The 19,264-nt window shown below is 36.9% G+C and overlaps 1 protein-coding gene across 6 annotated transcripts in view; it reads left to right on the top strand.

Moving 5' to 3' along the window:
* The window catches only part of slc12a2.L (solute carrier family 12 member 2 L homeolog), a 63,297-nt gene that overhangs the window by 14,380 nt on the left and 29,653 nt on the right, over nucleotides 1-19,264 (top strand). For all 6 annotated transcript variants that reach the window (XM_018246808.2, XM_041580972.1, XM_018246889.2 and 3 more), the window contains 6 exon segments: nucleotides 6,118-6,234; nucleotides 7,471-7,546; nucleotides 9,733-9,828; nucleotides 14,051-14,190; nucleotides 15,159-15,269; nucleotides 18,134-18,242. In XM_018246808.2, coding sequence (XP_018102297.1) covers nucleotides 6,118-6,234; nucleotides 7,471-7,546; nucleotides 9,733-9,828; nucleotides 14,051-14,190; nucleotides 15,159-15,269; nucleotides 18,134-18,242 — 649 coding nt within the window.

Raw genomic sequence — 19,264 nt, 5'->3', positions numbered from 1 at the left:
AAACTTGCATGAATTCACAATTCGAACTTTAATAAATGTGCCTCCCTGTGTCAGGCCGTTTTCACAGTTATGACTAATGTGAAAGTAAAAGGCATGGGGAAGAGATAATTCTTAATGAAAAATACAATAATGCATGTGCCCATGATTAGTAACTATATCCTTATTGAATTTTTTTTTTCCACAAAGGGTTAGAGAAGGTCAAAATGTTGTGTTTGAGAGGAAAAAGGGCTGTTGTGTGCACAGATAACAAGAAGAGCAAACACGTATATTATTGTATAATTAATTTGCAAACATAACCTGGAAAACATATCCTGTAAAGTATTTGCAGTCTTTACTGCTGTCATTTCTGTTCATTATTTTGTTTTAATTTTCAGCCTGAAATTGAGTGTGTCACAAAGTATTTGTCTAATAATAGTGCATCTGTAAATAGCTAGTATCTGGTTATTCCATTCTTTAAAGAATGAGTGAAGAATATGATCTGTCAGGTGTACAAAGCTGAATCTGCGTCTTTTTCCTGTGATCAGCAGTTGTGACTGGTTACATTGTAAGTCACAAGGGGCCTGCTATTGGTTTTTGTTTGTAACGTTGGTGAACTAAGCATTGCATTAATTCATATGATATTAATAGAGCATTGTTAGTAAGAAGCTGATCAAATTCCTGTAAAACAATACTTTGTTTTGAAAGCTTAGCCTGGTGCTGAGAGTCCTGTAAAGCATTTTGGAGCAGTCCCTTATGGCACAAAAAGCAATTGCAAGAGGTATTTTCTGACATTGTTTATACAGAGTATTTAAGTTTCTTAAACTATGGTAAACCTCAATTTTTCATCCCCTGATTTTAAATTCTCCATCATTTTACACATCATTTTTACATAATTTTTGTGGTCCCACCAATATATAATGCATAATTACCTGAATTTTACATGATTTTACATCTAGTCCTCTGAAAAATATAAAATGCTTATTGTCTCTTCAGTTGCCCTGGATAATCTGATAAACACGGTTAACAATATTATTTTATTATTATGTGTGTGTTCATGCTTTTTCATTTTTCTATGTACAAATCTTTACTTTGTAAGTTTCCCAACTCATCAGTCCTTTTTTCAGTGGTCTGGTTGCATTTGCTGTAAATTATGGTACTAGTATATGTGTTTTTTTTATAAATGTTTTTTTCCTTCTAAGCCTGCTAGGACTATATGGTAAGAGCCACTGGTTTGGCAAAGTTGGCAAACGTCTTTAGAACTACTGTAGTAAATTCTACAGGGCAAATTTACTGAAGGGCGAAGTGACCGGTACTTTGCCGATTTACTAACGGTCGTTGGCATAACTTCGCTAGCAAAGGAGATAGACTCTATCGCTACTTCACAGTCTTATGCTAGGCAATGTTTCGGTCTGGCGAATGGACGTTACTTTGCAAATTCACTAAGATGCGGATTTTACTGAACGTTACCTCTTGCGCCAGACTTGCCTTCTGCACCTCAGACCAGACGAAGTGCAATAGAGTAGATAGGACTTCCTCAAGAAATAGTTGAAATTTAGGCTGCAAAAGACCGTAATTTTTTTTGGGTATCCGGCTTCCCCCCTACATTTCCTACATATGGCACATAAACTATACACTGTGCTCATGTGTAGGGCATTATAACAACTCTATTTTATTTTATTAAGGTTCCCTGGGCTTGTGTAGTGTAATGGATTTGCTGCAACATATACGTCCATTGAAATTTAACTTCCCGCCATATGCAAATTATCTAACGCTAGCGCAGCTTTGATTTGCTTGCTGAATTAACGCTAGCGAAACTTCACCATCGTTCGGTGCCCTGGATGCAACTTCGCATTTTAGTGAATTCGCATTGTCCTGGCGAATTTTCGCCTGGCGAAGTGTGGCGTTGTGAGCAAAGCCGTCGCTGGCGAATTTCCGGAGGTTAGTGAATTTGCCCTGTACATGTTGCTGACCATAAACATGCTCAAGTCTGTTTATCTCTGCTCATTATGCACTGCTCCTTGTGGGAATAAGTAATGGATGGTGTCCAACCCATAAACCCTCAGGCAATAGGAAGCATTAGTATTTTCATTGTATGACATTGCTGCTTCCTAATTGATGACCTCTGCATCCGGCATCCTTTTATATAACTTTACCAGCACATACTGGAACCAAGAGGTTCTGGCTTAATCCAAAAGTACAGAATGGTTGCTTAGGTAAACGAATACAGCTCTCTAATCTAAAATATATGTTTGGATTGCTTAACATGTAAGTGTAATTAGATGTATTGACTGTCTTTTGGTTACAAATCCAGACAAATAGTTAAAGGGGTAGTTCACCTTTAAGTTAACGTTTAGTATGTTGCCAATTCTAAGCAGCTTTTCAATTGGTCTTCATTATTTATCACTGCTCTACATCATACTAAAAGTTTACTCAAAGGTGAGCAACCCCTTTAACCTTTATTGCATAAGTTTTCTATTATTTCCTATTACTAAACATATATTATCTTAAAAAAACTGTTTGCTCTGATTAAGCTACAGGTGCCTATTTTTTATAGGTTGGCATTGCTCTGTGTCCAATTGTACCTTATATAAAAAAAGTAGTAGTGTGTGCCATTCAAAGATTGCAAGCCCTCCACACGCTTCTTTCTTTGGTGTTTTTACCACTACATTGTTTTACTTTATCTTTCTTCTTGTTCATAGGTGCTTCTCTTGCTGTCATTGTCTTACGTCAAATGTAACTACGCATTATATGACCTTGCACTATTGATCCCTTATCCGGAAAACCCGATATCCAGAAAGCTCCGAATAACGGAATGGCTGTCTCCAAATTTTTAAAAATTATTTTCTTTTTCTCTATAATAATAAAACAGTAGCTTGTACTTGATCCCAACTAAGATATGATTAATCCTTATTGGAAGCAAAACCAGCCTATTGGGTTTATTTAATGTTTAAATGAATTTCTAGTAGACTTAAGGCATGAAGACCCAAATTATCCTAGAAAAAAATCTTGTTAATGTATGATGTGTGTTAATGCCAAAATGTGAGTGTTGATGGTAGGATGCTATTTTTGATATAACCATATGTAACTTAGAGGTGATGTTTTTTTTCATCCTGTATATTGCATAGAAAATGTATGAAGTTCTTCGTGATAAAGTTAATTCTGTTCACATGGTTTCCTCTAGTATTCTATGTCCATCTTCCACTCCCCCATGCAAAAGAACTGACACATTTTCCCAAAAGCAGTGGGAACTACTTGAATGGGTCTTGAGAATATTTCTCTTGACTGTTGTTAGAGCAGAGTTTACATTGATAGTAATTTCTTCCAGCTGTTTCCTTGTGGGTTTTTTTGTCATTTCTATGTACACAAAACAACAGAAAATAGCTCTGGAGTTCATTTCTGTCCACAGGGAGCATTATCTATGCAATAACAGAGAGGAAGTGATCCAAGACCTACTGCAATGACATAAAACAATGCTTAAAGTTGCATAACGTTTAAGATTTCTTTATTAATGGCAAGTGTGTCCTGTTTCCATTGCAGTCTACTTTTTCTGATATAGTTTGAGTCTTGAGCTTTGTTCCGTTTGTTCAGGCCGGTGGCTTTGACACTAGATTTGAGAGGAACTTCTCAGGAACTTTAACTTCTATCATATTCATCTTCCAATGTACCCTTTTCTCTCCCTTGCCCAGTGACATACATGTCCAGATGGTCAGACACTATGGTTGAAAATTGGTCAAGGATGACCATCACAAATTGTTCATTCTGTTTTAGCCATTATTTAACGTTGAAGGAAAGGTATAATCAATGGGGTAAGGGCTGACTATATTGACTATATTCTCCTGTCTGAGAGCTTGGTCAGTGTTCCTGTTTGCTGAAAACTACTACTGTAGCAGCACCACCCTGTCAGCTTTTTATTTGATTTTCTCCGTGGTCTGGGTGTGCATGCATGTTAAAGTGAAAAGCCAAAGTGAGGAGACAAAAAACAGTTTTTTACACTTTACCGTTTATCCATATCTTGTTTACTAGAGAACATACATGTAGTATGGACTGAAGGCATAGAATCTTATGCTAAAAGCTTTCCATGTCTGGTATTGAGTGATTCCAAATGGGTTGTATTTCTATTCTAGTCATTCTACCCTCTGCCTGCTCTAATACATGATGGGACATGATGGAACTCAATTATCGCTGATAAGAATATAAAGAAAATGGCTTTTTCATGTTCTACAGGGTTTAATATGTTTTACCACTCTGCTAAATGATGAGATAGTTTCACATGTAGAGCTATCGATTTAATTTCCTTGAATAAAAAGAAAGGAGAATAGCATGTTAGCAATGTTTTACCATTTGGAATCTGTGGATTTCTGGAATGGTTTGGCATAAGCACTGGAATCTGCAGCCAAAATAAAATTACTCTGGCATAAACATCCCAATACTTCTCTGTCATGTGGAATATTTGCTAATCGTTTATGTTCTTCTTTTCTGTTCACCTAAAGGGAAGCCGATATATAGGAAATAATGTGTGTATGTGAAAATATAAGTATTGTGGAAGCCTCCGAGGAGTTCCATGACCATTTAAAACCATAAGGCTACATTTGTACAAGTCATGGTTTCCCAAGGGTGTACATTACTTTTTTAAAATACAAGTTCTAACAAGTCATGAGACAGATTTCAACCAATCACTTAGCAACATTTTTATAAGCATATATTTTACAGGGTATTCAAACTCTTGTGCATTATATTTCTATATTATCAATAAATTGTGTTGATTCAAAAACAACTGCTGATCAGGCCTTTAGCTTCCGGCCTGTTCCGAGACTAGTGTTTACCCTTTTATGCTAAGTTGGTGGGTGGAGCCTCATGCCACCATCTTGTTACATTATTTACAGCAACTTATACATGTATTGATTAAATTCTATACAACAAAATTGGTTAGTTAATTGGGCAGGTGCTGGTGTACCATGTTGGCCAGTGTATAGTAAAATGACATGTGAAGACGTTCTGACATTCACGTTGGCCCCTAATGTAGAAAGATGACATACCATGTATGGCCACTTGTCTAATATATATTTGTTCAACCTTTGGGCCGATCAGTTGGATACTGTATAGGCTCAGCCAATGTATGGTATGTAAACATATATTTACTGTATGCTTTTTTTGGAAATTGAACATCTCATAAGGACCTTGTCCTATAAGTGCCACTTTGTTTGAGGGCCGCAACATTTATAAAAACATTAAAAAAAAAGTTATAGCTGTTACATAAAAAATGCAGTAGTCAGTAACTGTTTGCCATCTTCTTTATGCATATTAAAAAATATATGCACACGTGTGAAACTATTTCTATCCTTTCTTTAATTCCTCTTAATCCTCTCCCCATTTCAATTAAAACTGCTCATTTTCTAGTTTTACAGTTTTGTGCCATGTACTTTTCTGGTCGTGTTTGTAATATTAAACACATGCTGAACAGACAGAATAATCCAAATATCTTCATATTGGTTTACCTCCAAGCAGTTTTTTAAAATAACATCCCTAATATATTTTTGCTACTCGTCATATTGGCCTTAGAGGTTTGAGGAGAAGATGTCAGGATTCTGTCTATAATTTTAGTGGCAAACTTACTTGGTGTGCAGGGAATAGAAAGTAGTACATTTCAAGTTCTGAAAGTTTCTTAATTTATCGCTTCTCTTTCAGTTTTAAAGTGCTGTATAGGTCGAAACTGCTAAACTGGTGTATTGCCCTAATTTTGCCAGCGTTATGTTTATGTTCTAGGCTGTTTCCCCACCGAGGCTTTATAAACAGCCATTTAGCCATTAATGCCTGCCTGCATGTTTTTGGCATTATTTTAATCTGTCCTTGCTCAGACTGCTAGCACAGATCACAGTTGTTTCTAATAATGTCTAATATACTCGCACACAGCTGGCCAAAGGTAGCACAAGTCTGAGTATATAGAGACCATGGACAAGCCAGTTCCTTATGGAAGGTATATCTTTTTGGTGTATCATATTAGTTAAAGTGATGTTTGTTTTTCAGGGAAACAGACTAAAAATATTTTGCTACAATCCGGATTTATTATAAAAAATGTGGCTACACACATTTTAAAGCACTTTAGTAGTAAACAAAGTTTTCTGGTACTGCATTTTTTAGGAACCCTTCGAAGATGGCTTTGCAAATGGCGATGAAGGAACCCCAACAGGCGATGCGGTCACTAATGTTGCAGATAGTAAAGGTGTAGTGAAGTTTGGTTGGATTAAAGGTGTTTTGGTGAGTACTTTTAACTCTGATTCTATTCCATTATTCACAAAGTGTTTTCCTTTTTAAAAGTTTGCTGTTTCAATTAATTTGCACAAAAAAGGTTGATATAGCAGCTAAAGTAATTTGTTTTTCTGCAGTTCTGTATTTCACTATTGCGGCCTATTTTACTTAATTTTTCACTAAATTGGAAAAAAATGTCTTTAAAAACTCAGATAAAAAGATAAAAAACAAATATATGTACAAAAAATATATAGTTATAATCAGAGTATGTGTTTGGGATCTATTATCCTGCATGGCTTTTAAGGATGAGGAGTTTTTCCATAATTTTGAATCACCATACTGCAAGTATAAGGACATTAAAACACTGAAGGAGAACTAAACCTTAAAAATGGATTTGGCTAGTAACTCCATATTTTATGTATTGGACCAGTCTTAAAGTTCAGCAGCCCTGTAACATTAATGATCCAGGCATTCAAAGTTCACACAGGAGCTCCCTATTTTGGATTTTGTTAGGAGTGTCCGTGACACTGCACATGCTCAGTATGCTCTGGGGCAGCTGTTAAACAGCTTAGCTTAGGGGACATTGCTAATCATCAAGCAAAAAAGGAGCACTAGCTTGATGAAAAAACGTAGTGATTTTATTCACTCAAGGGGGGTGCCCAGCATAATGAAGTATATGTGTCAGGCAAAATAGATAATGGCTTAATAATTTAGTGGAAGTTCCTGCACTTCAGTAATATATGAATATCTTTTTAGTATATTTTGTAAATCCTAACCTAGCCATTCCTTACATTCGTTAATTCATGATGCAATGTTTTAATCTATATGGCACCTTGGCTTTTTTTTTTTTAGTTGCTATGAGTTCTCTAGAGTAATCTGGGTGTGCGAGAAGTAGTGAAGCAACAACCTAACAATTGCTTGATCCAGAGCAAGATATTACTGAGCTTGTACCAGGTGATTTATTTGGTATGGTTCTGTTCAGTTCAGATCTTGGTCGTCATCTCGACCGTATAAGAAACTTATACAGTGGGGTGAAATAAGCAGTTCTCTTTAAAATTAAAAAACAAAAAGTAACATTTGCGTGTGTTTTCAATCCTTTGTGATGTTCAAATCCACAAAGCTACACTCTTCCTAATTAAAACTTGTTGTTGTTTTAAGGACAGTGGTTACAACTGATGGGTTTGAGTATTCCATAGTATTGTTCTTCTTCATGCTTTTCCTTATTTTTCCACTTCTATTCTACAGGTCCGATGTATGCTAAATATATGGGGCGTGATGCTCTTCATCAGGTTGTCCTGGATTGTGGGCCAGGCTGGCATTGGTAGGTTTGTTCATTTGCATTATTTTAATAATTTAAACATTCAGTATTTACATGGCACAGATGGAACATTTAGCACAAACATATGATGAGGCCTTTTCAATGCTCATATTAATGCAATATGAAGAAGGTAGAAAACCCGATAACTGACTGGCTCCTATAATGACCTACTTCTGCTTTATGGAGACCAGCTGTAGTAATATGAAAGCAGTTTTGCCATGCTGCCATGGAGGACATGCTGATGTTTTTCTTTCCTTTTACAAAAGTAATGTGTGGTTGCAGGTGCAGTCTACTTTGAATATCCACAGCCGGCCCAGGGGTATAGCTAAAGTGAAGTTTTTACAATAAGGAGCCAGACAGTAGTTTAGATCAGGTTTATAAATGCTGTATGCGATAGATAAAATAAGTAACGGTGAGATAAAGCAATGCTGATAGCAGTAGAAAACATGCACAAGTACTATATGCTTTTAATCTTTCCAGCTTGCTTGATTAAACCTAGCAACAGAACAGAATGATAATATAAATTTCATATAGAATGAGAGTAGGAATAATAGAAAAAGAACTCTGGGTACTAGTGTATTACTAAGAATAGCATTACTGAAGGCAAATTCACTATTCACATCATTGTGAACTTTTTGCCAGGAAAAAAAAAAAAAAAAAGCAAAGTCAATGCTTGTTGTACTGTAGCTGTCAGAGATTGCAACATCCCAGCCAAAAGGAAATGTGATGATAGTTGTTCATAAACTGAAGTAAGTAGATATGAATAGAATAAAATCTAAGCCATATAACCTAACCAGTATGAGGCAATGACAAATTTCTGTTCAATGGTTGAGAGGCCCTAGCCTGAAACTGCCATATTATTTAAATAAAGCTTCATTTTTGGACATTGTAATGCCAGAATTATTTTTGCATAGTTAATTTCTTTTGCAAAAAAGACAATTGTAGCATGTATACACATTAAGTTCACTACACAGCAGTCCCAATCTATGCCTAACATACACATTGCCACAGCTGATTTATTAAACATAACCAAGTTTGAAATGTCTTCTATGAACATACTATTTTCCAAACATAATTCAGATTTTGGTTGTCAGAGTAATTCCAGCATTTAAAAACTTCAGACTGAGTCTCATTTACAACCAGGATCCAAGTGTAAAAAATGCAAAATGCAGGAGCAAAGCAGAATTTATTTTAGAAAATTGCATTCCTGTGATTTACACACAATTTCCATAGATGGAAGCATCTCTTTGTACTCTTAAATTGGCACACATATTTGCGTCTATTGTGACATTGCCAGTGGGCATCATCTTCACTCCTACTTGGCATGTAAAAGGCAAGGGTCAGAAAGGGAGTCCTTTATGCTACAGTTTTCTACAGTATATGTCATTGATGTGCCTTTAACCTGGTGTTGGTTTTTCATACTGGTGCAATGTACAAAATGCAGCACCAACTATGGACAGGGGAGCAAGTACTAAGTGTGTTGGTGCTAATGGGCACCGCTTACGGCTCCAGTACCTGCATCACTGCTCACAGTAAATGAGGCCAATTATGTAATGATTTCAAACTATATAAAGATATTAACTAACAATGGAAAGAAATGCTAATCAATTAAAAGCCAGAAGCTGGATATTGTGTCATTAACAAGGTTAATATTCCTCTTATAGCTGCAATGATTGCTCTGCTGCTGTGAAGTGAATATAAGTAGGAACACTACTGATACAGAAACTGTAGGAAAATGAGGTGATTATAGGAGACAATTTTAATAGCTCCACCCTTCAGCTAGAGGGCAAATCACTGTATATGATGAGAATGTCAGACATTTGCTGTAAATAGTGGCCTCTTCCTAGATACAGGCAAAGTTTGTCTTAAAGAAAAATGCACACCACTTTTGAAATTAGCTCATTCAATTGTACTTATGTAGAAAAAGGTGCATAAACTTTCTGAACTGTCAGGCATACATATAAATGTATTTTTTTTTTTTACAAACACGTACCTGATTCTATAGATGGGAAGGGAGCCGTTATACTAGTTTGAGTAATTTCCCAACATCAACACAGAATGTAATAAAGTAACCCACAGTAACCAGTCAGAATTTACTGCTAATCTATCTATTAAACCTCTGTATTAGCCCAAAGGTTTACTACTAAGTAATTAAATCAGGTTAACTGTTTTTCTGGTTCATTTAACAGGGTTGACTGTTGTAGTCATAGCAATGGCTACTGTGGTGACCACCATAACAGGACTGTCTACTTCAGCCATTGCCACCAATGGATTTGTGAGAGGAGGTAAATATATTTGGGGAAATGCCTGTTGAAGTATTTTACCAAGTTCCCAGCAGTCATGAGAAAAGCAGCGCACTATCCCTGGCCACCAGCATTATCTTTTTCCTTTGTAGTCATAAACCTGGCAATTAAAGGGAGTGGATGTTGAACATTTTTGTTTTTGTATGCTGCTGTTTATTGCCAATAAACACCATTATGTTCTCATAAGCTGCTTGAACTGCTAGAGGTATTTTATTACCTTATAGGCTTTGTTTGTTTGACTTGGATAATAAGACTTATTGAATGCAAACTGTTGTGCCCTATAAAATGACATCATGCTTAGTGACGGATTTACTGCTGCAGTTTTATAGCTACATCTGCTAGGATAACTGAGTGAGTTACAAGCATTTTCTCCATGCTCTTCTGTAGTTACCACAAGGTCTTCTAATTTGGAGCATCAATGTTCTTAAAATGCAATCTTCAGTAGTGTGATTGGATAGGGTGTATTCCATTCAGGAAAAATGCATTTTATCTGATCTGGATTGTGTAAGGGGGGTTTTCCTTTTCTGATGCACATGGATGCAATGCAACATTTTAGGACGAACAGTAAATTTCTACAGAACAAATGTTTCCATGGAAAACATATTCACAACACTTGTCTTCAATTACACCCTGAAAGCTGCCATGTTAAATTTGTGTGAGTTGAAGCACTCCTACATATGGAGACATAGACCATCGATTTATTTATTTCATAAAAATAGACCGTAGATTTTCCCATTTATCTGTTTTATTTATAATTTTTGTGCTTATAAATTGCATTCTGGATATGTTGACCAACTACGAGGATTTAAAGTATTTTAACTGCCCATTGTGTTATAGGATGTTATTAATATATTACATCTTAAAAGGTTCCAGGTAAAAATCTTTCTTCAATTTTAGAGTGCCATTCTGCCAGACCTCCTTCATACATTATATATTTGTATCTTAAAAATAGCTCTTTTCAGCATCATCTAAAACTTCCTGCATTTTCAAAAGCACTTAGCTCAATATAAAAATATAACGATACATTTTAGTTATCTTAATGTTTTCTAATAGGCCTACTTTGAATAAACTCACAGTTTAAAAAAAAAAAACTTGAATGTTTGCTTATTTATTTAAGAAATACCAAACAACCACCAGAGAAACAGGGAAAATAGAAATTTTTTTTTAACCCTGTTATCTCCAAGCTAACCAGTTCAGATGAATCATGCCAAAAGGTATATAAAAGAAAAAGTATTTTAAAACATAACTTTTAATAAAAGTAAGTTAAAAACACACGCACCCACCAAAACAATGCCATATGAGACTCCATTGTAAGTATATGGAAGTCCGGGACCCTGTCCCTAAAACAACACACAATTAAAAGCCAAGCATAGGGTGAATCAGTGGACAATTATTGTAGTCAGCGTTGTAAATTCACGCCTGACCACAGTAGTGATTAGAGTAATAGCCATATATTTGTAGCCATTCCCAACACCTCCCTTCCAATCATTCCCCAGCCCAATTTCTACCTAGCTACGTGGGGAACAAGTGGGAGCTATTCGCCCACTGTCCACCTATGCCACCCGCCCTACGCGTTTCGCCGTGTACCACGGCTTCTTCAGGGGCATAAGTGGCGAGTGCGCGTCCAAAATCAGTTTAAATAGGTATCCATTACCGCTCGTGTAGAAACGCACGTTTGCGTCACTTCAGTGGCGTGAATTTACAACGCTGACTACAATAATTGTCCACTGATTCACCCTATGCATGGCTTTTAATTGTGTGTTGTTTTAGGGACAGGGTCCCGAACTTCCATATACTTACAATGGAGTCTCATATGGCATTGTTTTGGTGGGTGCGTGTGTTTTTAACTTACTTTTATTAAAAGTTATGTTTTAAAATACTTTTTCTTCTATATACCTTTTGGCATGATTCATCTGAACTGGTTAGCTTGGAGATAACAGGGTTAAAAAAAAATTCTATTTTCCCTGTTTCTCTGGTGGTTGTTTGGATTTTGTTGGTTCTTTAATGAACACTAACCTGCAGATAAATTAGGTCTGAAACTTGACTACACTCACCTTTGTGAATTTAATTATTTAAGAAATACAAATACAAAAACCATGATTAAATACAATTGTGGAAAATAACTTGAAAACCTCGAATTTGTGAGTTTACAAGCTCAAAAAAACTTGGAAGACTAGAAAATCTCGAATTAAAAAAAAAATGGCTTGAATTTTGTTTAGGACAACTCCCATTGACTTCTGCATGAACTCTACTGTGACACAGCAACATTTCTATTTAAGAGGCAAAATACATACATACATAGGATACAACTTAAAATATGTTTTGGATCCATGCAATTTTTCATTTATTTAGGAAATACATCAATAAATTTATGAACTATATCTATATCCACAAAATATAGTATTTGTATATTCTACTCCTAGAAAATAATTCTTCATCCATAGAACTGGGTAAACAAAATATCTTGAGACAGCCATACGATAAATTAAGTAAATTAAAGACCCCAAAGAGTTCCCTGTACAGAACAAATATATAGTTTATCTTGTTGATCACATTCCATTAGGGGTATATACTTTTTGTTGCTGTTTTTTTTTTTTTTATATATAAAGTGACCATTCTTGTCTGAATAAATAGCTTACTTAAAGGAGAAAGAAAGCTACCAAGGCAGTTTATTGCCAATAGATTAACCACAATAGTGCAAGCTTGACCACTATATTTATTCTGTAGAATGCTTTACCATACCTGAGTAAACCGTTCTAGAAGCCGCATATAAGCTTGGCGTGACATCACTTCCTGTCTGAGTCTTTAGCTCTAGGCTCAGATTACAGCAGGGAGGCAGGGTCGGACTGGGGGGCCCAGGGCCCACCGGGACTGCTGGTCCAGGGCCCCCCGCCCCCCTACTGCGCCGCTCGACCGCCGCTATGCGCATGCGCGAGCAGCGCTTCTCGTTGAGCAAGCGGCAATGCGCATGCGCAAGCGGCGACGCGATGCGCATCGCCGGAAACTTTTTCAAAGTTTTTATAATATTAGAGGTGGTCTGGCCCGGCGGGGGCCCACGAGGGTCGGGGCCCACCGGGTTTTTTCCCGGTGTCCCGCCGGGCCAGTCCGACACTGCAGGGAGGTGAGAAGGGAGGGGGAGAGTGGAGCAAATTGAGCATGCTCAAGCCCAAGTCCTGGAGGTTTAAGATGGAAACAGGAAGTCTGAGAACTCAGAGCATCACTACTTTGAGGGTTTACTGATGTATTTATATAGTCCTTTCTGATGAAGCTTACTTAGTTTTAACCTTTCCTTCTCCTTTAAGCCAACCTGGTAACAAAAGTGCAATAAATATCTAGTGAAGCAGTAGCAAAATATTTTTTTATTATATAAATGGTTGCAGTCACAAAACGTCTGTTTCCTTGGATAACATCTTTCTGCTTTCACTTGTTTTTTTCTTTAACTACAATTTCACTTAGTAATGCTAAGTATATATATTTGTTTCCAAAGCCATGGGGCTTTATTGTAATTGCATGGTGTCTGTGTATCAATGGCTTAAATTTGAGTTATGGCAATAGTTAAAGGTTGAACCATTGTGGGGGTATACAAAACCATCACCATATAACTGCTTGTATCTAGCCATGCATAGGCTGATATTAACTGCCCACTTGACTACGTCTGACTCCTGAATAGGCAATGCCACCACACTTGTACTGGTCTGGGCTTAGCCAGATATAGATAGATACAGTATATAGTTGGCCAGGTTTATACTATGCTTTCAATTGGCCACTGGTGAAATGTTAGTTTTTTTTATACCTCAAATGAACTCACCACTCAAATGGTTTCTTATTTAAATAAAAACTCGAATGGAAAAAAGTTAATTCTGCAAGTTCGATTTCTGGAACCAGAAAACTCATTAATCGAGTTGCTAGAATTATTCTAATTTTCGGAACAAAACCCTCCGAAGAAAAACGTGAGCATCATGAAGGCTATTGGCATCTTCAAATGGTTCAAGGAACCTCTGCCACTGACTCTTACATGACCTCGACGGGTTTTAGATGGTGCATTTCACACACAATTTTATCTGTCACTATCTTTTTAATTGGCTATTAATCTTATTTTAGGCAAAAATATATAGGGATTTAACGTCCGTTTGTCTTCTGTAGTGGAATTATGTTAGTATTCGTTTGTCTGTTATAAATTAACAACTTCTTTTTGTTTGATTAGGGGGTGCATACTACTTGATATCTCGCAGTCTCGGTCCAGAATTTGGTGGAGCAATTGGACTGATATTTGCTTTTGCAAATGCTGTAGCAGTGGCAATGTATGTGGTGGGTTTTGCAGAGACTGTTGTGGAACTACTTAAGGTAGGTGCAGGAATATGTTTTTCAGAAGCAATTTCAGTTTTTCTGTTTAAATATCCCAGATGGAAAAAGGACTGGACCCTGCATCACAGTCATTATACAACTTAAATAGACAGAATATAAAGACTGTATGCAGAGAAATCAACCTAGAATTGTGTCAACGTGGAGGATTAATTAGTCCACCACCATAAACTGTGGGTGGGCCTATTTGGAGGGACCTTCTGGCATCAGTAAATGCTGACATATATGTCTCCTATTGTGCCCTGCCTTTGTTTGGTCTGTCTTCTCTAGACAGTGAAACACTCTTTAGATGCAATATGCTGTAGTGCGGCACTACCACAAGCAGTCCTTATTTTATTTCTATTCTATTCCCATCTACTTTATATTATGTAGCTTTGGAAAAAAATATTTTTATATGTCATTTTTTTAAATATCTGTATATGTTTTTACCAGTACCCTCCCACTACATTTTGACATTTTTTTAAATTGTTGTACAATCAGCCTCATGGTATCTATGCTGATGACATCTCTTTATACAAAACTCAATACCTAAGGTAAAAAGATGAAGATTCTGAAAGCTGCAAGCAGCTGATCTCATATATTCCAGCTAGTGGCTTCTTGCCCGTAATAGGTCTTAATTGGGTCTTCTTACAAACATCTGTTAAATATACCTGAAGCAACGAGTTGAATGACATTTTAACCTCTTTGTTTTGTGCAGTTTATGTATTTATTTTTTACGCCGACACCCACATATACTTCCATCTACAAATACAGAAAAAACATGAATTTTGATAAACACAAGGCTTTTCTGCAGCTGTGGGAAATAATGCTTTCTTAAAACTGGTTTAAAGTTAACTCTTTTGTGTCTGAAGAAGAAACCAGGCATTATAAACAATGATTGTTTTTCTCTAACAGGGATGGGGTTAAAGAACTGTTTGGATATGCTAACATTTTGATTTTTCTCTCCATAGGAAAATGGTGCTCTTATGGTGGATGAAGTTAATGACATACGAATTATTGGTGCAATCACAGTTGTGTTGTTGCTTGGAATATCTGTAGCAGGAATGGAGTGGGAAGCAAAGGTAAATTACACAGAGGCCTCAGAAAATAAGATAGCATCAAGCGTGAACTAGTCCATAATATAGGAAATATGTCTTTGTCCAGACAGACAATAGGTAAATATGCATAACCATGACTCGCATTGCATAATTAGGTGCTTAGGATATTGCTACAAGAATTACAGAGTATTGTTTATTCAGTTTAAACTAGCTCTTTGTTTTTATAATAGCAGTGCTGTTTAGGCTCATTCCTTACTGACATCAGCCAGATCCGCTCTCTGGCTCCAGCACTCTACCATAACTGCAAAAAAAAGAAAATTGGAAATAAAGGGAAAAGGTCCTTATTGAATACTAAATATTTAAGTTCTTGGAGTTGTGCTGATAAATTCACATACATAAGGGAACATCCTACCAAAAGCTATTTTGCTGATTGCAAGCAACTTTCCAGTATCTGTCTGGCTATTAATATTCTTTACTGACTGACTACTGAAACAATGTAGCAGATTCTGGCTGATTAACTGAGTTGAAGAAAAAATGACCTGCTACATTGTTACAGTTGTACCAGAGAACAGAGAGAGATGAGCAGATTTTGCCTTCACTTGCAACTAAGAAACAACTTTCAACTAAGATCTGTTAAGCATATTCTCCACAGGGTTCATTTACAATGCTCAATGGAGTGTGCAAAGTGCAAAAAAAAGAGCAATCTGCCTTTTTTTAATTTATTTATTTTTTGCACTATTGTCCAAAATAGCAAAAGAGTGCTGCCTGTGTTAGGGCCACTGCTCTCAGCCTGTGTTTTTTTGACAAGCTGAGAGAAGCAGATTCGTTCCATGTCCCAGATTTGTTGGTCTGCACTGAAAAGTGCAGCTTTCACCTGCAGGTGCCTGCTTACAAGCAGAAGCTATGCAGATCAACAGAGCTGGAGCTAGGCTTGCCATCTTTTCTGGAAAAAAAATACCGGCTTTCCTATATATTTATCTTTTTTCCCTATAAATAACATTGGGATCAACCATCATTTTTACTGGCCAGGCCAGGTGGCAACCCTATCTGGAGCAGGAAGCAAATCCACTTCTCTCAGCATGCAAAAAACGCTGACAGCAACAAAGTCAATGCTTTGTGTGTTCTTTGCTTGAAGAATCACACAATTCAGGAGGGGCAGGTGAAGGCACATTGGGGGTTAACCTTCCCATCTTCTACCTGCCCTATACTTTGCATATCATTTAGAGGTACAAGTTACGGAGGGGCAAGAGGTGTAGTCCGCATGGGCGCCCTGCCTTATGCTTGCCCTGGAGCAGTAGTTAAAGGGATCCTGTCATCGGAAAACATGTTTTTTTCAAAACGCATTAGTTAACAGTGCTACTCCAGCAGAATTCTGCACTGAAATCCATTTCTCAAAAGAGCAAACAGATTTTTTTATATTTAATTTTGAAATCTGACATGGGGCTAGACATTTTGTCAATTTCCCAGCTTCCCCTGGTCATGTGACTTGTGCCTGTACTTTAGGAGAGAAATGCTTTCTGGCAGGCTGCTGTTTTTCCTTCTCAATGTAACTGAATGTGTCTCAGTGGGACATGGGTTTTTACTATTGAGTGTTGTTCTTAGATCTACCAGGCAGCTGTTATCTTGTGTTAGGGAGCTGCTATCTGGTTACCTTCCCTTTGTTCTTTTGTTTGGCTGCTGGGGGGAAAAAGGGAGGGGGGTGATATCACTCTAACTTGCAGTACAGCAGTAAAGAGTGATTGAAGTTTATCAGAGCACAAGTCACATGACTTGGGGCAGCTGGGAAATTTACAATATGTCTAGCCCCATGTCACATTTCAAAATTGAATTTAAAAAAATCTGTTTGCTCTTTTGAAAAATGGATTTCAGTGCAGAATTCTGCTGGAGCAGCACTATTAACTTAATTTTAAAAAAAAAAATTTTTCCCATGACAGTATCCCTTTAAGGACAGGGCTGAGCTGCACTTCTGACACTCACTTCATGGAGCGCCAGAATTATGATCCCTTTAAACTATTACAAAAAATGTAAGCTAGAAAATCATTAAGTATACTCCCCTTTTTCAACAATATGCATACTTATGTAAAATCTAAATAATACTAAAATACTTTTAGAAAATATTTATGCGACTAAACAAGATTACGAAACCAGTTACACTTTAGTACATCCTTTCAATTGTGGTCTCAAAGGAGCTAAGAAGCCACTGGTAATACTGTGCTCAAAGGCTGTTGCTTAGATAAGGGAGAGGTTTCTTTGAAGGTAGATAGGGAGCTCTGAACAAATTGCCCTGTTTTTTAAAGAAAGGGGGAGGTGAGGTCAGAGAACATAGTCTAACTTTCAAACAAACTAGGATAATATGGATTCTAAATTAAAAACAATAGGCAGAAAATAATGTAAGTAGGGCAGTGCTGCTGAGTGATCTTGCTGCTTAGTGTTTGCAATGTAATTAAGATGTGCAAACCAGATTAGAGTAAGTTTAATTTCTTTTTAATTTGATCAGTGTTAGACATGTGATATCTCTTAACTAGGGCACTGTCATGGCCTGAGCTCTAATCTTATTAGAGAGTTATGTTTCCACTATTGCATTTTTCCACATGTGAGCTGACATCTATGTTCCAATATAGGGGCATACAAACATGCTTTTCTATAACCAGAAAAGTGATGTTATTAGATTTGTAGCAAAAAACACATGCTTAGTAGGAAGTACAAATTCCCCTTATTCCCTTTTAGATAAAGGGCATTAAATGTGTATGGGTGCCCCTCTGATATCAGTTGGTTTCAAAAGTCTGCCAGATTGCAGAAATTGTGATGGCATGGCCCTTGCTGTTAAAGTTTTTCTATACATTTTACATAAACCTTTATATAAATATATATATGTTTAACCCCAACAGGCACAAATTGTTCTGTTAATCATTTTGCTCTTGGCAATTGGAGACTTCTTCATTGGAACAGTCATTCCATCTGAAGACAAAAAACCAAAAGGATTCTTCGGCTATAAAGGTAAGCGCATAGGCTTCAGCTGAAAACATCAATACACGTTGAGCCCATTCTCTTGGGGGCAGATTTATCAAGGGTATATCGAAGTCAAAGTTTTTTTCATCGAATTTGGGTATCCTGCGGTCGAAGTAAAATCGTTCATCAATGCCATAGAAATGGTTTTTGAACTTACTGTATAGGAAAACCTGGTGGGGAGATATGCAGGGCTGGATTTCAAGAAGCACCCCCCCCCCCAAGGCCGCATGGTCCAGGTGCCGGCTTCTTCTTGCGCATCGCCCCCTGCCAGCCCGGGCCTTTGTGGCCTCACTACAAATCTGGGCCTGGAGATATGTTAATATTACTGGATACCTTTCCCTTAAGAGATACCTGTAGACATACATTAGTCTGCCTCGGCTAAGAGGAGAAGTTGGATTTTAGAATATTGCTTGGGCACTTTATGTTCATACATGCTCACATTGTTGGGACACTTACACTTTACTTTATGCTGTAGAACGTGGTTTATTTTTAATGCATAACGTGGATTTTCTCAGTTGCATTCATCAAAGGCTAATTAATTCTATTGTGAAACTGTGCTGTTTGTTTTATGATCCTAATGGTACCGTTTATTCTTTGCTATTCATTATATCTCCAAGGTGTTCATGCTTGTTTCCATTCACCCATTTTAAACAACTTTAGCGTGAAATGATTGTAGCCTCTATTACTCAAGGGTGAATGGCTTTTCACAATCTGCGTATAGTATCTTTTCATCTATTCATCATGCTCAATTTTTTTTTTGGCTAATGATGTGTATATTTTTTACAACTAGCCAGATTGAATGCCTCTTTTTGACTTAAAGGAACAGTAACACCAAAGAATGAAAGCGTTTTAAAGTAATGAAAATATAATGCAGTGTTGCCCTGCATAAATATGATGCTTGGGATTTCTTATCTTTTTCATTTTATCTTGTTAAAGGGGACCCGTCACCCAAAAAAATTATTCAAAATCCTATTTTATCACATTAGTCAAGCAAAATGAATTTTAATTAC

The sequence above is a fragment of the Xenopus laevis genome, chromosome 1L, assembly GCF_017654675.1.
Source record: "Xenopus laevis strain J_2021 chromosome 1L, Xenopus_laevis_v10.1, whole genome shotgun sequence".
NCBI lineage: Eukaryota > Metazoa > Chordata > Amphibia > Anura > Pipidae > Xenopus > Xenopus laevis.
Note: the sequence above shows the minus strand (reverse complement) of the source record. Positions and strands in the feature narration are given on the sequence as shown.